A 21,817-nucleotide genomic window follows, 5' to 3' on the forward strand; every position below is an offset into this window, starting at 1 on the left:
ACACACACACACACACACACACACACACACACACACACACACACACATACTGGTTCTGCACATAAGTGCAGTTGGGGAAACACTGCACTTTGTCTCCTCATTCAGTGACATTTAGACTGAAGCCCATGTGAATCCTCCATGTAATGAATGAGGAATGGCTTGGACCTGTCATGTTGGATCTGTCCTCTAGTCTGGGAAGAAGTGTCACTCATTGACTCATTCTTTCATCTCATCCACCCTCTCATTCCACTGGTCACTCATCAATATGATCATTAAGCTCCAGGCCTGACAAAGAAAAAGAACCATGGAAAATCACTGGCAGGATTAACTTGTGACATCAAAAACCAAGGCAAAATGAAACAAAAACCTAGTAATGATACAATCATAAAATTATAGGGTTATTTATATTGGGTCAATTCCCAGTTCTCACCCCAAATGTGGCTGGAAACATCACTGTACATCAAATCATGTTTTCTCATTAAAAGGCTTTGATAAATACTTAGACTTGAATAGATCAAAATAGGTTCTTAAGGCTAAGGTACAACATTTTTATAGAGTTCTGTAAGAATTAAAAATAAAAAATTTTCAAAGTTCTATATGTATAATACCATATAAAGTGAAATCTATAGCTGAGTTAGGAATTTAAGAATAATACTTATAACAACCATTAAACACTTAACTAGCAAAAATCTTGTTAGCAGTCCAACAATTTAGGCTTTTTTGAGGTCCCTTTAATAAAAGAGTAATGCAAAGTGTGTTGTGAGGCCTTTTTATTTATTTGGTAAGTTTATTTATTTGGGAGTAAAAAGATGGATTCAAAGTCTTTACATTATATTTGTCATAGCGTTTTTCAAAAATGGCCTATAGCTCTCCATTTTGCCAGGAGATGCCAAATCCACGCATGGGTAAATAGTAAAATTTTAAAAGCAATGTCAAAAAAGATGGAAGATGATTTTTACAACATACAATTTATCGTGAAACAGTTTTATTTTTAGGAGTAATTTAATTTTTACTACAAATAAATGGGGAATAAAAATGAAGGAAGCTAATAGTGCCGTATTATCTCTTTATCTTCATAAAATCCCCTTAAAGGAGGCTCAAAGGAGTTAAGAAACTTGTTCAAGGTCATAGGACTAGCCAGTCGAATTCCGAGGAAAGCACTTGGTTTTGAACTTTGGTCCATCTGACTATAAATCCTCAGTATGTGAATGTGCCTCCCATGACGATTCTCTCTCATTTCCACAAAAAGGTCAACAGAATGTGACATTAACAGAAGTCCCAAGTTCAGTTAGTGACGTCATCCTAATTTTGTTAAGCTTATTTTATTCTTCTACCTATTTTATACTATAAACAGATTTATCCCTGCAAAACTCACCAAACTTTACTACTCTCTGAGAGTAAAAAATTCCTCTACTAGAGAAGCAGAATTACTTCTGCTCCTATATTAAATCTAGACTGCAAATGACTCCAATGGCATGTGTGTATTTCATATTCTTACATTGGAAGAGAAAGGAAAAAAGGAGTGAACTTTTTTCTTTTTGAGTAATTTAGAAAGTAGAACACTAGAATGAGCACAGTACTTTCACGGTGTCCTGCAAATTGTAAGTTTAGAGAAAGAACGCTGCTAAGTAATCATTTATGGCATTTACAGAAATAGATAATGCTCTGGTGAGAAGCAAGTGAACGATGTCACACAAAAGCAAACTGCTGAGGGGGGAAGAGAAACGAAACTTTAATTTTCAATCACGGAATTTTCAGGGTTTAGAGAAGTTTTGAAACAAAGGCTCAGTTGTGAGTCTGTTCCCACGAGCCCATCCTACATAATTCAGGACACAGGAGTAATGAATGAAGACAAGAGAAAATTGTTGCAGTTTACGGAGGCAACTATGCAGAAGAGAATGTTCAGGCTACTGCGGAGATGTGGAATTTGAGGCGCAATTAAGTCAGAACTCCGTTCATTGACCTCAGCTGCCTTCCTTAGCCAGTAGCTACAAGCTTACAAACACAATTGCAATTAACTAACTGCTTGCATATTTATTTCTTGCATGCCGATTTAGCCTACTTGAATGTCACCTCGATGAAGGCCTGTCTCTCTGTCCCCTGGCACAGAGCAAGCACACAATAAATATCCCTAGTTCATAGCTTCACGGGGTCTAGTGGTTAAAAGCTTAGGCTTTGGAGTAGGACAGAGCTAGGTGGAGACCTTAGTTCCTCCACATGTGAGTTATAAATGGCTCTAGACAGGTCTTTGAACTTCTAGGGACTTAGTTTCCTTACCAGTGAAATGGGACAGTAACAGAACTAACCCACATGGCTGTTGAGAGGATTAAATGAGAGAATGAGTGAAAAGCGCAGGGCAAGCACACGGGTGGGTCTCCATTACAGCAGATGTCCCCAGCCTTTTTTGTGCGGTGGGAGTTGGGTGGCTCATCTGCTGCTAGACTTGAATGCTCATTCGGGTCATGGGGCGGAGGGTGGGGGAGGTGGGGAGGGAGCGGGGAGCTTGTTTCAATGAAGATCTGTACCCTGTCACCAGTCACCAGATTCTGATTTGCTAGGGCTACAGGGAGGCTCAGAAATTTGCATTTTTAACAGGCATCTGGGAGTAGTTCAGATGCAGGGAGTCTTTGGACCACCCTCGGAGAAACACTGCTTTATAAAGAGAATCCGCAATTCCCAGATTTCTGAAGAGATGAACAAACTAACAGTAATATATAATACATGACTCTTGGGCCCAGATAATGAAAGTAAAAGAACTAGTATCTTGGGGGGCGGGGCCCGGGGGGGAGAGAGTAGAAAATGAATAGATTTCATTAAAACTCCAGCCTGGAGAGCCAGTAAAGTTTATGTTACTCCCATATTCACCAGTGACAGCTCCTTGATGCCCAGTCTCTGTCTCCTCAATTCTTTCCAAAACTGTCCCCTTAACAACTGGACTAGGAAAGGAACCTCACTTGCTTGCATAAAGAATTCTCGGCGTTTCCCCCAAAGATGCTGAGTTCATGTAAAAGCAAAACAAATGGTCATAAAGGAGGGTCAGGATGTCTGTGATTTTAAAAATCAGTCCCCGTTATGATTTTTTTTATGCTGAAGGGCTGGTGACTTTAAAACTCATGATTTATTGTCTTAGCTTTTAGATCATATTATCGAAATATAAATTTGGGAGACCAAGGGCTTCCTTTTTTCTTTCCCCAAGTAAAAACTTTTAACATCAAAATGCCGTGGATAAACGATTATCTTGGCTTAGCCCAGGGTATTAACCACAGCCCTAGTTTCCGAGTTCTATTCCCCCAACCCTGTCTCAGGTTTTTATTTGCTATTGATTAGTCAAGTACTCCTAATGGTACATTAACCCTTATAGATAAACTTAAAAGGCTAGTTTCTAGCTAGTTACTGAAGTCCAGCTGCAAACTAGCCCTTGAGGTAGTTTCTTCCTTCTAAAAAAGGAAGAAATTAGGAAAGGAAAAAAGAAAGATTGATATTCACTCATGAGTGCTTGGAACTCAAGACCCCTGAGGTTAGAATCCCTCTTACCAGGAGGTTCTCTGGCTTGATGTCCCGGTGGACAATGTTCAGGCTGTGCAGGTATTTGATGGCGCTGGCCAGGTTGTACAGCATCCCACTGGCGTCTCGCTCAGTGTATTTGTTAGTGGAAGTAATGGCATCAAAGAGGTCTCCTCCCTGAGAAGAGAACGGCAGGTGGAGCAGCACATTAACAGATGGTCCCATCGGGCTGCCTGGAGAGGAAACTGACATGCTATCAGGGACATGAATGATACTTGCAGAGTCTTTGGGCTCCCAGGGCTTTCCCTGCCACTTTCCTCTCAAAGGCTCATGGACTCCATGGTGATTTCTCTCCCCACTGGGAAAGCCAGTGGCATCTCTTCCAGGGCTCAAAGAAGCAGGGCAAGGACTCCCTGCCATCCAACACACAGTCGTTACCACAGCCCCAGCCCCGGTGGAGAGGGGGAGCCAGGTCTCCAGGGCAGCAGCCTTGTGACATACACCTGGGTGCCCCGGTGGCACGTGCTACGTGCCTTGTACCAACGGCCAACAGAAGTTCAAAGTCATAATCCTAAACCTCCTCAAATGAGAAACAGGTAATAGTGCAGACCACACCCTTAACAAAATGTTCTGCTGGCTTGTGAAATTCACACACACACACACACACACACACACACACACACACACACTTAATTCCCTTCAATCTCTAGATTTAGCTCTCTTGGAGTGGGCGTAGTGTTTTCTTTTTCAATAACGTGCTTCTTTGTAAGGAGCAGAGGAAAGGACCAGAAACTGTCATTTTAAAGATGAGAGAGAAAGAGAGGAGGAGGGAGGGGGATGGAAAAATTTCAAGGAAAGTTTTCTAGGACCATTATTCATCGGAACTTTTGTTTCCCTTGTTCCTTGCTAACTTATTGTTATTTGGAGACACAGAATGATTGTAGGCTCCAATTTTAGTTCTATTTATTTGAAGCCCTTTCAGAAATTTGGGTCTGATTTACTAACAACGTTTGCATCATTCTTGCACACAGTGCACCAAACGGCCGAGCACAGGAGCCAACTGTGTTCATCTGTTGCCTCAGGTGGTAAGGGATTGCATTGTTGTTTTTAAATAGCAAAAATAAAACACAGCCCGTGCAGGCTGACAATTTTTGAATGTCACCCTCTGGCGTGGCCTCTGCTCCCCTGTACAGCCTTAACTCAGGGGGCTTCTCCCACGGTCCGTTCAGTTCCCAAACTAAACACATACATTTGTGTCAACATGAACACTTTCTCTCAGCCTTCTGTTTCTCTCAAAGGCGAGGCTGCCAGATGTGGGTTTACAGGTTGTCTCCGTGCCTCTCCAGGAGGTGGGATTTTCACTGCGGTCTGCATGAACAGCACCCCGACGCAGCCGGATGTGTGCGTGGCTGAGTACGGCAACCCCACAATGACTCCGCGGGTGTCCTAGTTATCCAGGTAGGCTCCTGGCATCCTGTATCCCCCCTTCTTCTGCATCCTCAACAAAGCAGTCAGCCAGTCCTTCCCATAAGGTGTGCCGCATGCACAGCCTCCCGGGCCATCCACTGCATCTTCCGGGCGAAGGTTTTTGTTGCACTATCCCTGGGGGCTGTCATGTGGCCTCACAACGTGCCCTCTTGCCAGGACGTTCATACAAAACATCCGGCGAAACGACTGTTGCCTTCCCACGTGCAATGGTGGCATTTTCTTCTCCCTTCAGGAAGCCAGCATTCCTTTCCCCCACGGCTCTCCATGCTCAGTTGCCCTGCTTCATGCCAACCTGTTTCATCTCATCTCCTGCCACTAGCTGGACCAATCAGTCACCTTGATGCTCCAGCCAGGATATTCTTCCCAGATCATTAAAACATGCCCAGATCACCCTGCATTCCAGACCTGTCCTTAGAGCCCCCTTCCTAGAGTGTCCCCCTTTGTTTTTCTAAAGGAAGAGAGAGAATGCATGCCGGAGGGGCAGAGAGAGGCAGAGAGAAAGAATTTTAGGCAGCCTCCACGCCCAACTCAAAGCCCGACTTGGGCTCCATCCCACAACCCTGGGATCATGACCTGAGCTGAAATCAAGAGTCGGACGTTTAAGAGACTGAGCCACCTAGGCTCCCCCCTGGAATGTCGCTTCTAGTCTCTTTGTCTTTCTAACTCCTGCTGATCAATGAGGGCCTGGCTGCAGGGTCACCTCCCCGACAAGGCCTGCCTTCCTCGGAACACATACACAGTTCCCACGTGCACACGTCTGTAGGCAGAAGTCTAAAGGCCTATCCTTATTAATTATGGAATTTCACTCATAATAACTGTTACTTTACTGTTTTCCAGAATATAAGCCTTGTCTATCCTATAGCTGCAGGCCCTCTGGCATACCACCGGACATTTAGGGTTTGAGAGGCACAGCCTTAGCTAGATTTCTCAGGGGGGAAATGTTGTGGAAGCCTTTCAAGTCAAGCCTGGGGTTGGCCTTCACTTCCTGGGATACTTCCAGACCTGGTCTCACAGCAATTCGGGGTCAGCCTAAATTTAAGGGTATGATCTGGTGGTACAATTGAGAAGTCCCGGTGCTGGACTATGCAGACAATCTCTGGCCTTGTTAGGCTAGCTTGGTCCCCCAGAGGAAATTCGCAAAAGGCTGTTAAGTGAAGTGAGGACCTCCCAGTGGTACTTAGCTATTGTCACCTGACTAAGCAAATGAATGACAATCACACTAGGCTTTCCCACAAAATGTGTTCCGAACTCTTAAGCCTTTGCCTCTTTCATTTCTCAGCTTCAAGTTTAAGTTGGCCTTAACTCTGCAAAAATCAGCCAGTAAATGGGGGATAATCAATGTTTAACAGCACACACAAGGGCAAGAAGAATGGTTTAAATTTATTGATCTAAAAATTAAAGTCATGGGGCGCCTGGGTGGCTCAGTCGGTTGAGCGTCCGACTTTGGCTCAGGTCATGATCTCGCGGTTTGTGAGTTCGAGCCCCGCGTCGGGCTCTGTGCTGACAGCTCAGAACCTGGAGCCTGCTTCGGATTCTGCGGCTCCCTCTCTCTCTGCCCCTCCCCCGCTTGTGCACTGTCTCTCTCTGTTTCTCAAAAATGAATAAATACAAAATTTTTTTTCTTTTTAATTAAAGTCACTGTAAAAATATTACCTTTGGTGCTAGATAAAGTATATTTTATAATATTGGTAATTACCAAACTTTATTTGGCAATAAAGCACCAATATGAAATCTTCTGAATAACTGAAATCAGCCTTTTTTTGTTGAAAGAACAGTTTACCATTTTTTATCTCCCTTAGCTTCAAATGTGACAATAACCTATATCACTATAAACAAATAAGTCCCACCTCTCTGAAGGAACAAATCCTAACATGAGGAAGGAAAAAGGAGGCTTCACCTGTAGAGATAAATAGCCACTAAGAAAAAAAAAAGCCAACGGCTCTAAAGTAAAGCAACTCTGAATAATAGAAGTTTAAAGGCTCTTTGAATGAATATTTTTTCTATATAGTAACAGATTAGTTTATCACATGCTGTCTTTGTCTTAAATCTTTACCCAAGGAAACACCACCTTCCACAGTATTGATTCCTGCCACCAGCTGGGGTGTGGGATTCCAAACAGGGTTCCTGGAGCCCAAGGCTCTCACTGATGGATGTGCACAGTTGATGCAGAGGGTGGTGTGACCAGTTTACGACATTTTACAAGTGAAGTAGAAATCGGTCACACCTTCAGTTAGAGCAACAAAATAGAAAAGTGAAAACTATCACTCCATGCAAACTAAACATTAAATTTATAAAAACGTTTAGTTACTGAAAATGTTAAATATGGAAGTAGAGGCAAGAGATGAGTCACCTTTCACGTAGATTCAGCCGTTATTAACATATGGCCATTTCCATATTCTGTGATTAATAAAACACAAATGTAATCTTATGTGACAGGACAAGGTTGTAACATTTACTGAAAGGCAGCAGAATATTCACATGATTGTTAAGACTGTGCTGTTTCTCTGTTAGGTTGGTGACTAAAAGTTTAAAGCCTTTCTTAAATATAAGAATGGTTGGGACATTTGCATGCCGTTCATGAAAATGTGAACGATTTTCACTAAAATGATAACAACAATGATCGTAATGGTATCTAACACTTTCTGTGTGTTAGCAAGTGCATGATAGAAACCATCCCTCTTGTTTTCACCGTAACACTCCTGGTAGGTGCTATTATTCTTCTCATTTTACATATGAGGAAACTGAGGTACAGAGAGGTATACCCAAGGTCAGAAAGCTGTTGTAGGTCAAGGCTGAGACTTGAACTCTTGCAGTAAAATTCTAGTATTAATACTCTTCACCATTATCCCAATGCATGGAAATGAGAGACTAAACACTGATGGAAGGGAATAAAGGAGAGAGCGCTATCTATTATATAGAAAAGCATGGTGCCTCGTGTAAGTTTATTCTTTTTCTAAGATACACACCTTTACTAGTTCCATGACAAGATACAGTTCTGTTGGCACATCCATCTCTTCGATCAGAAGAACAATATTGGGATGCTTCACTCTTCTTAAAATAGACACCTCATTCTGGATCATGTGCTCCTGTTCGAGGGAAAAGTTACCTTAATCAATATACACGTCAAAACATATGAGGAGCTAACTCACATGAGTAAAGCTATACTATTTGAGGATCAAAGGAGATATATTTTGGTAAAATATAATGAATATATCTTAGATCCTGATATTCAGATAGCCTACAATCACCACAAGCTGTTAAAGGTCCTCAGATGATGCTCGTAATTTTAGAACCTATCAGGATAACTCTAACTGCATATAGAAGGATGGAATGAAACTTAAATTACAACGGTAAATGAAGCAAGTAAACAATGATAAGCGACAGAAATAACATACAGCCATTCCAATTAACTTTTATCCCAAGAATATCTATAAAGTTATATTCCAATAAATACATAACATTCTATTCCACCCAAATGAAACCCCTAGGGTGAACTTATATTTGGGAACTAATCTTTGTGTTTCTACCCCCCACAACAATGTATTTTCACAATAATAAACCTTATACATACTTTGCCTCGACATTTGCTTTTCTTGATAATTTTCAGAGCATATTCCCTAGCAGTTGACCTGCAAAGAGAAAATATTTGTAAAAAATAAATTGAATCTCAAATCTATTGAGTCATTTTGGTAAGGATTAATTTCTTACCCCATAGATCTTGCATCAAATAGATGTAAATACTTTATAAAAAGAAAACACCTCTTTTTTTCCTTTTTTCAAAGAAATATGTTTATCTTAAGGGGCTGACCAAGTGTGCGGACAACCAGCATGATAGCATAGAAACATCTTGAGCTGTTAATGTTACCATATTGTAATGATGTTCCCACCATTATTGCTATTGCCAAGCATAACTCTTCCTGCTGGGTTGCCCAGTCCTGCCCTGCCCTCTGAAGTGGTGTGGTCAGGACATAAAGCAGACGTGAGTTTCTGCCCTTCTACCCAATCTCTCTTGAGGTTCTGTCTCCACGAAGTGTGGCCGTGACCGTTTTCTGAATGGCTCTCACAGTCTTACTGAAACCTCTCAGTACACAGCTCACACTCTTTAGACTCTGGTTCAGTGTGCAAGTCTACGAGTTCTGTTGGAGAAAGCACGGATGATGTGTTCAAGGTGTACAGAAAGGGATATGCCCATTATCTGAGCTTCTTGTGACTTCTTGGGCCTTCCGTGGCAGTGTCATATCACAGAAATAAGACAGAGGCGACAATTAGTTCATCTCCCAAAGCCACAAGGCAGCATCAAAATCAGGACTCTTGAGGTCTTGAGGACTCTGCTTCACACACAGCCCAGCCAACACTGCCCTTCCCACCATGATGGGTGTGGGAGGGAGGATTTAGTCACCCAGCTACCTTTAAATAGCTTCCTAAGTGGTGTTAGCATTTCTAAGATGCTGTAGTGCCAAAAACGACCGACCGCTCTATTGTCCAAGGACACGACGTATACTTAATAAGCATAAGAAACCATTATTTTACAAGCATTGCCATTTCATTTCTGGTGGGAAACTGAGACAGCTTAGCTCCTTCCCTAGAGATAACAGCCAACTTTAGGGATCCAAATGAAATACAGTGGGAGTGGGGCTGATTAAGAACAAAAGTTTAAAATAGGGCTTTAGAACCTTCAGGATAGAGAATCAAATGAGGATTTCCTACTTATGTGCTTAGAGCTAGAGTGGCCTGCCGATAAATGAAAGAGGCCAGATATTAGCAGTGTGTCTCAGGGGCATGACATGGATGGTGTCGTCTGCTAAAACTGCTTCTCCCAGGATACTTCCAGGTCCCTGCCTGGATAAATAGGAAAGTGAAATTACACATATTCAAGGGGACTCCTCACATTATGAAGGGATCACGGGGTCCCTTTAAGTAGCCTCTTCTTTAGAGGCTTCCGAAGGGTTTGTTCGCAAATGTGAAAACCCTCAATCAAGAGGAAAACTAAAAGCTGAAGTGCTTCTAGATTCTGCTTTTCACGAATCACTAAAAAAACTATAATAAAACAAATCTGAGCTTCGAATCCATGAGCAATTTCCTATCTGGTTTAAAACGTTTCATTTGATGACAGAGAAATCTGGACTATCAGGCTGACTGCTGTGATAAAAGCCAGTAGTCCCAGGGAGGGCCAGCGAGCTGGAATGGAGGTCACATTTCATTCTGTGCCTCCATAAAGGGGTGGATGACAGGACAGTGTTGGTGAGAAGAGAGGGGGACTTTTTAGTTTTTTCATTCCCTGTGTTTGCCATTTGATCCTCTGTTTCCCTGCAATGAGTAAGATTTCAGGATGCAAAGCAAAGGGCTGGTGTAGGACCAGGAAGGCTGAATCCTCTCTACAGCGGGACAAGGAAGAGAATCTCCAAGGAGCAAGTGGGTATATTGGCTCCCAAGACACCAAGCAAATCAAGTTATGTACTGAGCCTAGGGCTGAAAGGAAAATGCGAGCAAGCCTGGGTTGCTGTGGCCCCAGGGCTTAGAAGGAAAAGGGACTTTATGAGTTCAGTACCCAGAACCTTACATAATACAACTCAACACTCAGTTAGATTTACCCACCGAAATTAATACCGCAAGTTTTCTTTCTTGATTCCTTGAGGACAGAACTATAAAGTCATAGTAAAATCCTTAATTATTGGAAGTATATGTTTATAGGAAAGCAGCTGAGTCTGGAAAATTAGCCTGAAAACAGGTGTTAGTACTAAATGTATACCATAAGAATAAAAATTTAACTGCTTGCTTTAAGTTGGTAAATGAAAACACTTGGCAAGAAATAAAACCTTAAATCAAGTATTTGTCTTCCTGCATACCCTAACACAGAGGACCCCTGTGCCCCTGTAATTACGCAGCAAGCGGTTACAGGCATGGTTTTGGGGGGGGTGCCTGGGTGGCTCAGTCGGTTGGGTGTCCGACTTCGGCTCAGGTCATGATCTCACGGTTGATGCGTTCGAGCCCTGCATCAGGCTCTGTGTTGACAGCTCGGTGCCTGGAGCCTGCTTCAGATTCTGTGTCTCCCTCTCTCTCAAAAATAAATAACCATTAAAAATTAAAAAAAAAACCACACGCATAGTTACAGAGGTGAGTAAAACTTGGTCCCTGTCCCCAAGGACAGGAGTCTACAGTTTGTTATAGCGAGGACACTAGACACAGGGATTGCTGGTGAAACTATCAGCCATTTGCTTGTTTCTGAAATTACATTCTTGACCTTGCACAGAATCGTGGAGCCCTTGAATGTCACAGCAAAGGCAGCAGCAGCAGCAGCTGGACAGATTTTGTTTGCTTCCTCGTATACAGGAACCGAATTTGTAAGGTCTCTTCCTGTTAGGTTTGACCCAAGGTGAGAAACTGAACTACTAAGAGAGAAATTTCCAAATTTTACAAACTTGAACTAAGTCTAATTTTTAATATTCGTGCTAAAAAACAATGGTTTGGAGAAAGATGTCCTGTTTAGACTTTGTGACTGTCAACCCAAGGCCAGCCTGCTCCCCCCCCCCCCACTCTGCCCAAGGCAGCAGAATGCTTAGTGATTGGGTGTCTTGGACTAACGTGCTTTTTGTTGTGGCTCTTATGGGGGATTTGCTAGGTTTTCAGGGTACTAAAAAAGATTACGTGGAAAAGGAAAAACAGCTTCCCAGGCATTCCCACCATAGCATTTGATGAATTTCATGGCTGTCCTTTGATCATGGGTCATGTTCTCAAGCAGAGGGACTGGGGTCTCATCTCTCTCTATAGACCCAGATGTGTCCACGGTAGGCCTGAGTTAGCAGGGGGTCCAAGCATGTTGGGTGAGGTGCAGAGATTCCAGAGCGTGGTGGCATTTAGGACCCCCCAACAAAGAGGGGTTCGTAAACAGCACCCTTTGTTTACCTCATAATCATAATAAAGCCCATCTCAGCCTCCTCCTAATGGGGTAATTGTGGAGAGCCCAGTCTCACATCTCTGGAGTAGAGTTTTATTTTGAATTTGAGCGCGAGCCCCAATGGCTATTGGGTGCCAAGCATCCTTGGGAAGAAAAGAAGGAAGCACACTGCCAGCTAGCTGAAAAATAGCTAAGCTTCTCCATTCTGACTCATCCTCCAAATTGCACTTCAGAAGGAAATACTTTCAAACTACAGTTACAAGGTTTTGGAGGTTCTTGAGAATTCTGAAGACTTTCTAGGTAGACGCAACCCATTATTTGTGACACTGAAGCCTCAGCATGTTCAGATGGGTTCGAGCCCACCTACACTCACTGCTGAAGCCAATGGTTTCATTGTATACTTCCTCAGGTTTATAGGGGAAGTAGGGAGAGAGGGAATCATGGGCAGCTCGAATCTTAATACAATTCTGATGCCTATATTGCTGAAAATGCAAGCAGTGCAGGTAGACAGGAGGGCCAAAACCTATCTGAGACACTGTCACTGGTCATAACTGCACCATATGTACCCTTGGCTTGTATGGTGATTAGTGCATGAAGAGCCAGGAAAGCCAAAGATGAAGGCCACCTCATTGAGAGCCCACTACTCATGCTCTGACTTCTCTATAGTGCTTTTCAGCTTTCTGAGTTTTCTTTGGGGCCTCAAGTGCTCTATGAAACAGCTTCAGAATAGAACACGTCTCAGTTCACCAACTTCCTTTAGCACGTCCTAGGGGCTCCCAAGGCCACTGGAGAAACTGTTGCTGGGGAGGAGAAAGAAATCTAGGCGGGCCTGGCAGTTACTACCAAAGGATATGCTGGCTCGCGACCATGGAACAAAAAGCCTACAGAACACTGTTATTGTATCCATTGTTATAGGAAAACCTTCCCTGTGACAGCATATTATTAACAGAGGAAGGACATATTTGCTCTTGTTAGTACTCATGCATCCTTCAAAATATGGCAGAATGTACCCGCAAGCAATGTGTGCCATTCACAACGTTCTTAGCTTGCTTTTATTTTCTTGGACCTCTGGAAAATATTAAAAGAATGTTTCGTGATGCCTCCAGGGAGAGAGGGCACATGCCATATGTCCTCATTCAGCAGGAGCAGAATATTAACACTTTTTGGAGCGATCTGGTGTTTAGATTCTGAAGGTTCGTACAAAGAGACCCAAGATGTGAACTCATGCAAAATGAACACAAGCGAAACTAGAGAGAAAGAAATTAATTCTGGATGGAACCCTGATAAATTCCTACTGTAGGAAGACCAGTAATGTTGGACTAAGATGCCATTATGCTCCCTGTGCTAGCTAGAAGACACAGCACATGGCTGCCACACCAGACTCAACAGATGATGAACTCTGGTAGATACCCCACATACAAAGGGCAATCTGCTAAAAATGGGAATTTCTGCTACGGTGGAAAAAACGTTAAAAAAAATAGTTGAATTGACTATCAGTAAAGGTATAAATGAAATATAAACGTATATAAACACACCCACACTTCCATCCATTGCCTTAAGAATGGCTTCCTTGATTTAATTTTGGACTTCTTTCTACAGGAACAGATAGGGCATGTGTGACTTTAGATCAGATAAGCTGCATTCTCATGACGGACTCTTGGAGGCAGCAGAGCGGTCAAAGTGTGGGTTCTGGAGCTGGGCTCGGACCCATGCCTTACTAAGTACTTCCTCGTTGAGCGATTTTGGGCATTTCACTTCTCTAGGTGTTCTTTGTATGCTATAAACAGAGACAATACCGATATTATGGGATTATCATGGCAATTACATGAAATATGATAAGGGCTTTGTACATAGTGTGTGCTCAGCAAACAGTGGTTGTTCCTGTTTGTGAAGGTGTGAAGCCTAGGAAAGCAATGGAGAATTTTCTCTATTTGGTGGTGATGCAATAAATGGTCACACTGCGTGGTGGCAGTGGGGTGATGAGGGGAAGACAGGGGAAAAGTTGGCCTAGCAGTTAACTACTAAGGGGTTTTCCATACTGCCGATTCCTCACGCCCCTCTCTTACAAACAGTGGCTGGTACAGCAGTTTGCTAGCATGGGGAATACCCTAGCCCACCTGGTATGCTGGGGTGGAGCAAAGTTTGAGATTTAGTGCACAAGGGTATCTTGACGAGCGCTCTGTCACCTTAGTCAGGGAAGTGTCTCCCTAACAGTCGCAAAGGAAGCAAAGGTTCCTTTGCAAAAGCTGGGGAGCAAATCGGTGGACGCTGGCCAAACTAAGGACCCCTGTGGTGTCCGAGGCCCTGTGCAGACCTCCAGCTCTAAAGTAGCATGAAACTGTGCTTCTAAATCAGAGCCCCTGGAGAAGAACAAGCTGGGGATCTTGCCAGGCTAAAGCTCCTAGTCCGAGGCATCCTCCCTGAGTGGTAGGGCAGAGGGAAGGAGCGTTATCTCACACAGCGCTGACCCGCAGAGGCCCAGCCTCACTCAGGGCAGAGAAAAGTGGCAAAGGAAGCGCACACACCCCAGACCGGTCCCCAGGAAGCCAGTGGGGTACACCCACCCCCCTCAAGGAACGAGGCAGGTTGCCCCTGACTTTTCAAAACTCTGCTCACCAGCTCTGAGAAGATGCTTCTGGCTCACCAGGCCCCTGTAAAGCAAGAATCTGCTCAAGAAAGGAATTCCAATTCGAACACCCGGCTTAGAGTTTGAGGCCACTCTAATCTGGGTCATGAGTTTATTAGTTGTCACTTCATCTAGGAGCCACCAGCCACTGTCCTTGATTAGGTACCAAAGTCTCAGGCATAAACCTTTTACTCCAAATCCCTCGCCTTTGGCCCACAAGAGTACCGATGTCTTTTATTTTAAGATATTTTAATGCACTAAACACTATTTTTGTTGGCATCAGTACAGATGCGTTTTAAAAGCAAGGTTATTATATTTAATTTGATGATATATCATGTTAGAATTCACTGTATACAAAAACGTTCTGACCTCTACAAAATGGCTCCAGAAAGTGCAGAAAAAACTGCTCAATATGTTGGTTTTTTTTTTTTTTTTTTACCAAAATAAAAGGACTCACCTAAAAGATCTGGCAAAGTTTTGCTGAGTACATTAAAAAGGAAAAATCAAAGTCCTTAATTTATAGATTGTCCCAGAAATCACTACATTTTTCAAATCTGTTGTTAGCTGGACTTTTCTTTCTTTAAATTTTTTTTTTTTGTTACATCTGGAGTTGAGACATTAACCTGTTCCATATGTGCCACAGACTGCAAATAAAGACACAATCTTGGAAAACATAATGCCAAATGTCTCCTTTAAAGTTCGATGCAAATGAGATCCTTCTCACCTTTCTACACATTCCTTGACAACAGCAAAATTTCCATCCCCTATTGTTCTTCCGACTTTATACCGTTCTGTTATTGTGGCTGGAATCTGGAAGCCTTCCTCCAACACTTCTGAAAGAATCATTAGTACATTTTTATCGGTGGAAAAGGGAACACAGATGTTGCACCAGAGAGACATTTAGAAGTATCATCGGATAGACTGGAACTGATTCAGAATCAATATGTCACTTTCCGTACAGTGAGGCAAGCCCCGCTGCTGACACTCCATACTCAACAGTGTTTTACTAAGACGAATGATAAACTAAAAGGAAACGTAGAACGTACGGGGTCCATTCCCACCAATGGAAGAGGGACAGTGGGGATTCTGAGGAGGAAGTTTGGCTCTGTGGGTTCCATGCCAATGTGATCAATAGTGTTTACGGAACACCCACTGTCTACAGAGAAACGACATTCCTAGGGATGGCTCAGTAGGAAAATGGAGTTTATAGGGGGCGCCGGGCTGCTTGACAGGGTAGAAGCATGAAGCATGCCTGCTGTTTGGACACTTAGCTTTACTACATCCTGAAGTGGAGATCTCCGTAAAATTCCTTATGAACTAAGCCCGGAGTGTCAGCCCTCCCCAGTATCAATGACCAGATTTTAGACAAATGTTCTCACCAGCAACCTGCATAGCAGATGTTGAGTTAAAATTGCAATATTTATTATGTCTGTGAACAGAACAGTTTTGTAGTTTCAATTATGTTAGTGCCACTAACACAACACATTTTCCCCCTTAAAATGCATTTTGAAACATTTTACAAATGCCTAATAATGCTTTAAATATCTGAGGCCATAAAACTAAATAAGCCACACTTAGGTCACATAAATATATTGGATAACCTTTACCATCTTAGGGGTGTAAAAAGCCTTTTATTGCTGGGCTCTAAAATTTACATGCTTTAAAGGTATAAATCCTAGCTCTCCCTCAGGCAAACCGAATACAAAATGTGATGGAAGGCCCAGTGTGTTTTCTAAATGTGCTCCTATTCTGACCTTTAATCATAAACTGAGACTAAACATTTCTTCTCGCAATAAAATTAAAACCTCAGGCGGTGCCTCGACTTTCTGGGTGATTTTTGTATCCTCCGTTAGTCCTCATCATTGGGGGACAACAAATGGAAACTCACAATTATCACACATGTGCGTTAGGACCCTTATTCTGCTTCTGTGATCATGCTCCATCTGTACCACTCTGGATTGTAGGGTGGATGGAATTTCTGGAAAGGGTTGTACAAAGTAGGACATTTGCTGCTGCTATTTTTACCCCTAGCATTTATTTGTGCAGCCTCTTTACCTCTTTATAGGTGACATTTTAGTCTTTACCCACCGGAAGCTATCACAGTGGTCTCCAGAATGAAGTGAGAGCTGAAGCCAATTAACACCCCTTCCCTAATCCCCACCATCTCACACCCAAAGAAGCCAATAATTTTGCCTCTGTTTGAAAGACTTAGCCTGGGGATTTTTGTCTACTCCATGGGAATTAGAGGAGATGGCTGGAGAAGTTTCAAATCCACTGCAAAGCACCCGAATTTATAAAACATCTCTCAGATGACACGGTCTTAAGGCTCTTTACTACATGGATAATAAAAATAGCCATGCTTGGCTGTCAGAAGCAAGTCTGACTCCAGATGGGAAACGGAAGGAGGCACTTCATCCGTCCTTCCAGTGGATGCATCACTGAGGCACCCATCTGGAGCACACGGCTTGGGATTTTTTTTTTTCCTATTGATAAAAATGTATCTTTTAGGCTTTTGGCTAAGAAGCCTTTGCTGAAGTCTTAGCCAAGGACCAGTTCATTTCATTAGGTAGATACAACACAGTAAAACAAAAGGCACTTCGAGATGGTTGAATTTCATAGTTCTGGAAATGCAAAAAAAAAAAAAAAAAAAAAAAATCTGATACCGCATGGTAGTCAGGAAAGAATTCATGTGCAAATCACTTATCTCATGACATAATCAAAGTGCTTCCCCCCAAAGGTACTTTTTCTGGAAAACTAAATAATATCATTTCAAACAAATGAGGGATGCTGATTCTTTAACAGTGACTTGATCATATCAGTTTTATACTTTTCTAAATACTTTCTCATAATTGATTTGAGCCTGATAATGACCCCCAGCGAGGAAAGAGGCATATAGTACAGTCTTACACAATTTTATAGAAGGGGAACCAAGGTGAAAAAAAGCTGAAGAGGCTTATCCAAAACAATTCAACGAGTCAGTGAAAAAGTCAATTCTGGAATCCAGGTCATTTGACCACATCAAAGAGAAGTTCTAAAATGTACTAGCTTAAGGTACAAAGCATATTTTTTGCAATTGCTATCAAGTAATTCTTTTTGTAAGGCCATGTTTTCACACATTGAGTGCACTTAAGTACATCTGTGGGGCCAAACCAGTCAATCAAGAGAGTAAGTATACTTTAATATACTGCAAGTGATCAGAATTTGGGAAAACAAAGGCAGCCATTACTTCCTTTTATTTTCAAAGTAGGCAATAGCTGGCCTTCTTAGAATACTTATACCCTCAGAGGATGTGAAATATCTCCAAATCGGGCTAATTCCCTTTTCCTGTTCCCATAGAGTAGATATGATCCCTGGGAGAAACTATATGCAATCCTATCCCCTTCCCCTGGCCCCCAGGAGCTGTGTTAAGCTTCTATTTCATAATGCTCCCAAAGTTACGGTTTTCTGAAGTAAATTTAGCCAACCCATCCTCTGCCCCCTGTACAAGGGAAGCCTTCTCCTCAGATACCAAGTTCCCAAGCTCACCACCTTCTCCAGGTCCATCATTCTCGTCCATTGAGCTGCAGACTTTGGTGGATGCAAGGGAAGTAGAGGAACCTCCATGTTGAGAGCTCTGCAAAAGGGAACAGACACAGAGAATGAAAACACTGGGTCAGGGTGCCAGTCTCCAGATGCTATGCCCAGCCCAGAATCTCGGGAAGTAACTGCACCCGTCACCAGGGAGGATTTGCTCTGAACACTCGAAAAGGGAGGTTTTTATTCAATTGGATTGCTTCTCTTTCCCACCCTATTAACCAGTAATGGATGGTTTAACTGTGTCAGGATAATCACTCTAAATTTGGATGTTCCTTGACTTTCTATTCCTTTTTCTCAAAATCAGCACCCCACAGCTTACTGTTTAGGTTTGTCAGATTTTAAGCATCTCACCTCACTTTTCCACAGTCTATCTGCAAACAGGCCTCAAATATGGTGCCACTCTGATCTCATCCAATGAGTTTTCTATTCTCGCCATAGGAAAAAAAAATCCTCTTCAGTTTATTTTATGGAATTTTCCAAAAAAAAATATTGAGGCTTACCACATCGTTGGAGAAAGGTTATAGAGTGGGTTTGTTAATTCCACTTTGCAATAAAGACACAAGTACTAAGCCGGTTATCGATATGTTAACTGTTACAAAATAAGTCTGAGGCAAAGACAGGAATAAAAGCCTAAGCCTGGTGATTCCCTTGTATTTTTGGTGTATTTTGACCCAAGACCAATGAGAGCAGACAGGGTAACAGCTCTATTACAAAGCTCAGAGGGTGAAACAATACCAAATATTTAGTACTATGATTAGCTACAGGGCAGTACTTTAACAATGAACCTTCCCATCTCTGCATCTATTCCTTGAGAAAACAATCTGCACATTTCAATGCTATTTCTAAACAGTGAACACAGCTTGTCCTAAAAGATCTTCCTTCTGTTTCCCTGGGTTTATCCACTTGGTTGGCCTGATGGGAGCAGGAGGCGGTGAGGGGGCGGCATTGGCTCATGGTGCCGGCTGTCTGTGGAGCAGAGAGAAGGGAAAGAGCATCTGTAGTTGAATTAATAATGAAGAGGTGGCGAGAAGCAAAGTTGACCTATTTTTCTTCTGCTTACCTGTTTCCCTTCACCCTCCTCCCCATTGCATCCAGCCTTAACAGGACACAAAGTAGGAGGGAGGAGAAAGTTTTATGTAATTCCTTTACCCCCAACAGTACCTTCACGTAAAAGCAAAGGTTATAGTTTTCACCAAAAAGACTAATATCATTCGGGAAATGTTACTTAAATCACCGCAGGGCCATTTGAGTCCACTGCCTGTTCTCCCAGGTTTGGCTAAGATAAATATGCTCCATTGGACAAGTTCATCAAAGCTGACAGCTGACATTGGGGTAAAAGTTAAATTCGCGGAAAGGATACATCTGCTTCTGTATAGGGCTTCCTAGAAGTTTTGTGGTTACTCCAGAATACCCCCGAAGGCCACATAGTTTGCGTGGTGTGCCCTTTATTTTCCTATATCATGAGAATTCCCCCATCAATCAATCAGTCTAGTGACTTGAGTGGGGTCTTTTCCATCTCATCTAGCCTCCCTTTGTGACCAGCAGAACACATTTATCCTATATCAGGCTAGAAAGAGGGATTCAAATCATGACATCGAAACAGTTTTCTCTTGAGATGATACTATGTAGTCATAATCAACTCTGTCGAGGATACTGTAAATGTATGAGCTTCTAAGTCACGCTCTGCTGACTTTTACCGAAGTCTGTGTGTGAAAACCTTGTATTTGTAATATTGGAATACAAGGCTTAAACAAGGAAGATTTACGATGTCGATGTCTGGAGAAAATAAACATTAACATTACCACATTTGAGAGGAAGGTGTGTGTTTTCCACAAAGTGAGGTCTTTTATCCCTTGTGTCATTGCTTTTGCTGTAGACATAATGTTGTTCCAAGCAGAAAAGCAGTAAGTAAATGTCTAAAATGTAGACCTTCTCTTCTGGGCTTTCTGATCCTTGAATTTCTTCCAGCAGCATCACAAGTGGTGTTTAATAATGTAGACACATTGCGGTTTGGGGTGGCAGGTGCTGTCTTGTCATATGGTGTTTTAAATTTTAGAATACAAAGACACATTCTTTCATCAAGCACTCGAATTAATAGACTAGTAGCATGTTTCCTAGCAAAGATGTCCACAGTTATGCACTCAATTCCAAAAGCTTGTTCTTTTAATAATATCAGATACTCAAAACAGAACTCTGACCCAGGGGCACCTGGATGGCTCAGTCGGTTAAGCGTCCGACTTCGGCTCAGATCTCGAGGTCCATGAATTCCAGCCCCATGTCAGGATCTGTGCTGGCAGCTTAGAGCCTGGAACCTGCTTCGGATTCTGTTTCCCTCTTTCTCTGCCCCTCCCCTGCTCACACTCTGCCTCAAAAATAATAAATCAACATTAAAAAAACAAAAAAGAACTCTGACCCAAAGTATATGAAAACATCTTTTAAACTGTAATGTGCTATAAACTTGCTGGATATTATTCACTTAAATGCCTTATCAACTAATTGCATTTTTAACAGTTCAGCCAAACGTCTGATGCCCTGAATGCTTGCCACAACGCCAGCTGTGTTTTCTCTGCCTTATGGACAAAAACCCCTCAAGGATTTTAGGCTCTGGTTTGGAAAAAAAAAAAAAAAAAAAAAAAGGTAGAGTTAACACAAGTTTGCTTACGTTTAGAATTGCTTATTTTCAACTTCAGGTTTGAAAATGTACCCAAGGTAATTTCAAATTTCATGCTGAGGGTAACAGCATTTTTTAAGAGAAAAATTTACTTAATTACAAATAGAACTCCAAGAGGAATGTTCTCATTTTATTTTATGCTCAGAGTAAAAGATTCAGAGTATTAGATTTTTAATGGGGTTACCACTTCTTTTTCCCAAAGAAGTAAGATAGTTAACATTATACCCTTCTCTAAGACAATGATTATTCATAGATTAAAAGAACTTCAGGGATTGGAGTAAGCCTTAAATATTACCTATTCCACCCTACTTCTATTCAAAGACCAAATTCCCACTATAAAAATCCCAGCCATGTGGTAAAATGGCCTCTGTCCAAACACCTCCGCCAGTGAACACATTATTTCTTGAGGTAGCCCCTTAATTGTTCATATGAGGCCAAGAAAGTTCTTCCGTATGTTGAAATGATGTCCTTCTACATTTTCCTTTATTGGTCTTAGATCTCACCTCTGGAGCTACCCATTACAGGTCTAATCCATTTTTCATATGACAGTGCTTCCGGAAGTTGGAAATAGTTACTGCACCCCTCCAATTTGGATATTCCCAGAGTTTTTTTTTTTTTTTTTTTTTTTTTTTTTTTATTGTTCATCATGTGACAGAGCTCCATAACCTCTTTACCTTCCTATGGATACACTCCAGTTCTCAATAACTCTTGTTAATGCTAGTGTTAAAACAAATGTAATATTCTAGGTGTACCTGACCAGCCCAGAGCAGAGGATACAGCTTTCTTCCTTGTGAAAAGAATATTAATGCACGGTAAGATCACATCGGCTTATTGATAGCACCATAGCTTTTTAGCCTGACACTGAGCTCACAGATATGTCAGATCTCCCTAGTCTGTATTTGAGAGGTTGGTGTTTTGGATCAAGTGTAAGACTTCCTATTTACTCATGTTAAATGTTATATTTATTACATAGATATGCTTGCAGACTGTTATTTTTTGGATTCTGGCTTTGTCACCTAATGTTTTTTGTCCTCTCTCCTAGTTGAAGTGATTCAAC

General features: G+C 42.1%; 1 protein-coding gene across 6 annotated transcripts in view; it reads right to left on the minus strand.

The window, feature by feature from the left end:
• DCLK1 (doublecortin like kinase 1) overlaps nucleotides 1-21,817 on the minus strand; it is a 345,711-nt gene that overhangs the window by 48,719 nt on the left and 275,175 nt on the right. For 4 of the 6 annotated variants that reach the window (XM_040448193.1, XM_040448196.1, XM_040448195.1 and 1 more), the window contains 5 exons: nucleotides 18,042-18,126; nucleotides 15,238-15,346; nucleotides 8,564-8,621; nucleotides 7,959-8,078; nucleotides 3,535-3,681 (listed from right to left, as the gene is read on the minus strand). In XM_040448193.1, coding sequence (XP_040304127.1) covers nucleotides 3,535-3,681; nucleotides 7,959-8,078; nucleotides 8,564-8,621; nucleotides 15,238-15,346; nucleotides 18,042-18,126 — 519 coding nt within the window. Of the gene's footprint in view, nucleotides 1-3,534; nucleotides 3,682-7,958; nucleotides 8,079-8,563; nucleotides 8,622-15,237; nucleotides 15,347-18,038; nucleotides 18,127-21,817 lie in introns of all 6 variants that reach the window. The other 2 variants (XM_040448192.1, XM_040448194.1) reach the window with 1 other exon arrangement.

This window comes from Herpailurus yagouaroundi, unplaced genomic scaffold, assembly GCF_014898765.1.
Source record: "Herpailurus yagouaroundi ecotype Mexico unplaced genomic scaffold, PumYag 197, whole genome shotgun sequence".
Lineage (NCBI taxonomy): Eukaryota > Metazoa > Chordata > Mammalia > Carnivora > Felidae > Herpailurus > Herpailurus yagouaroundi.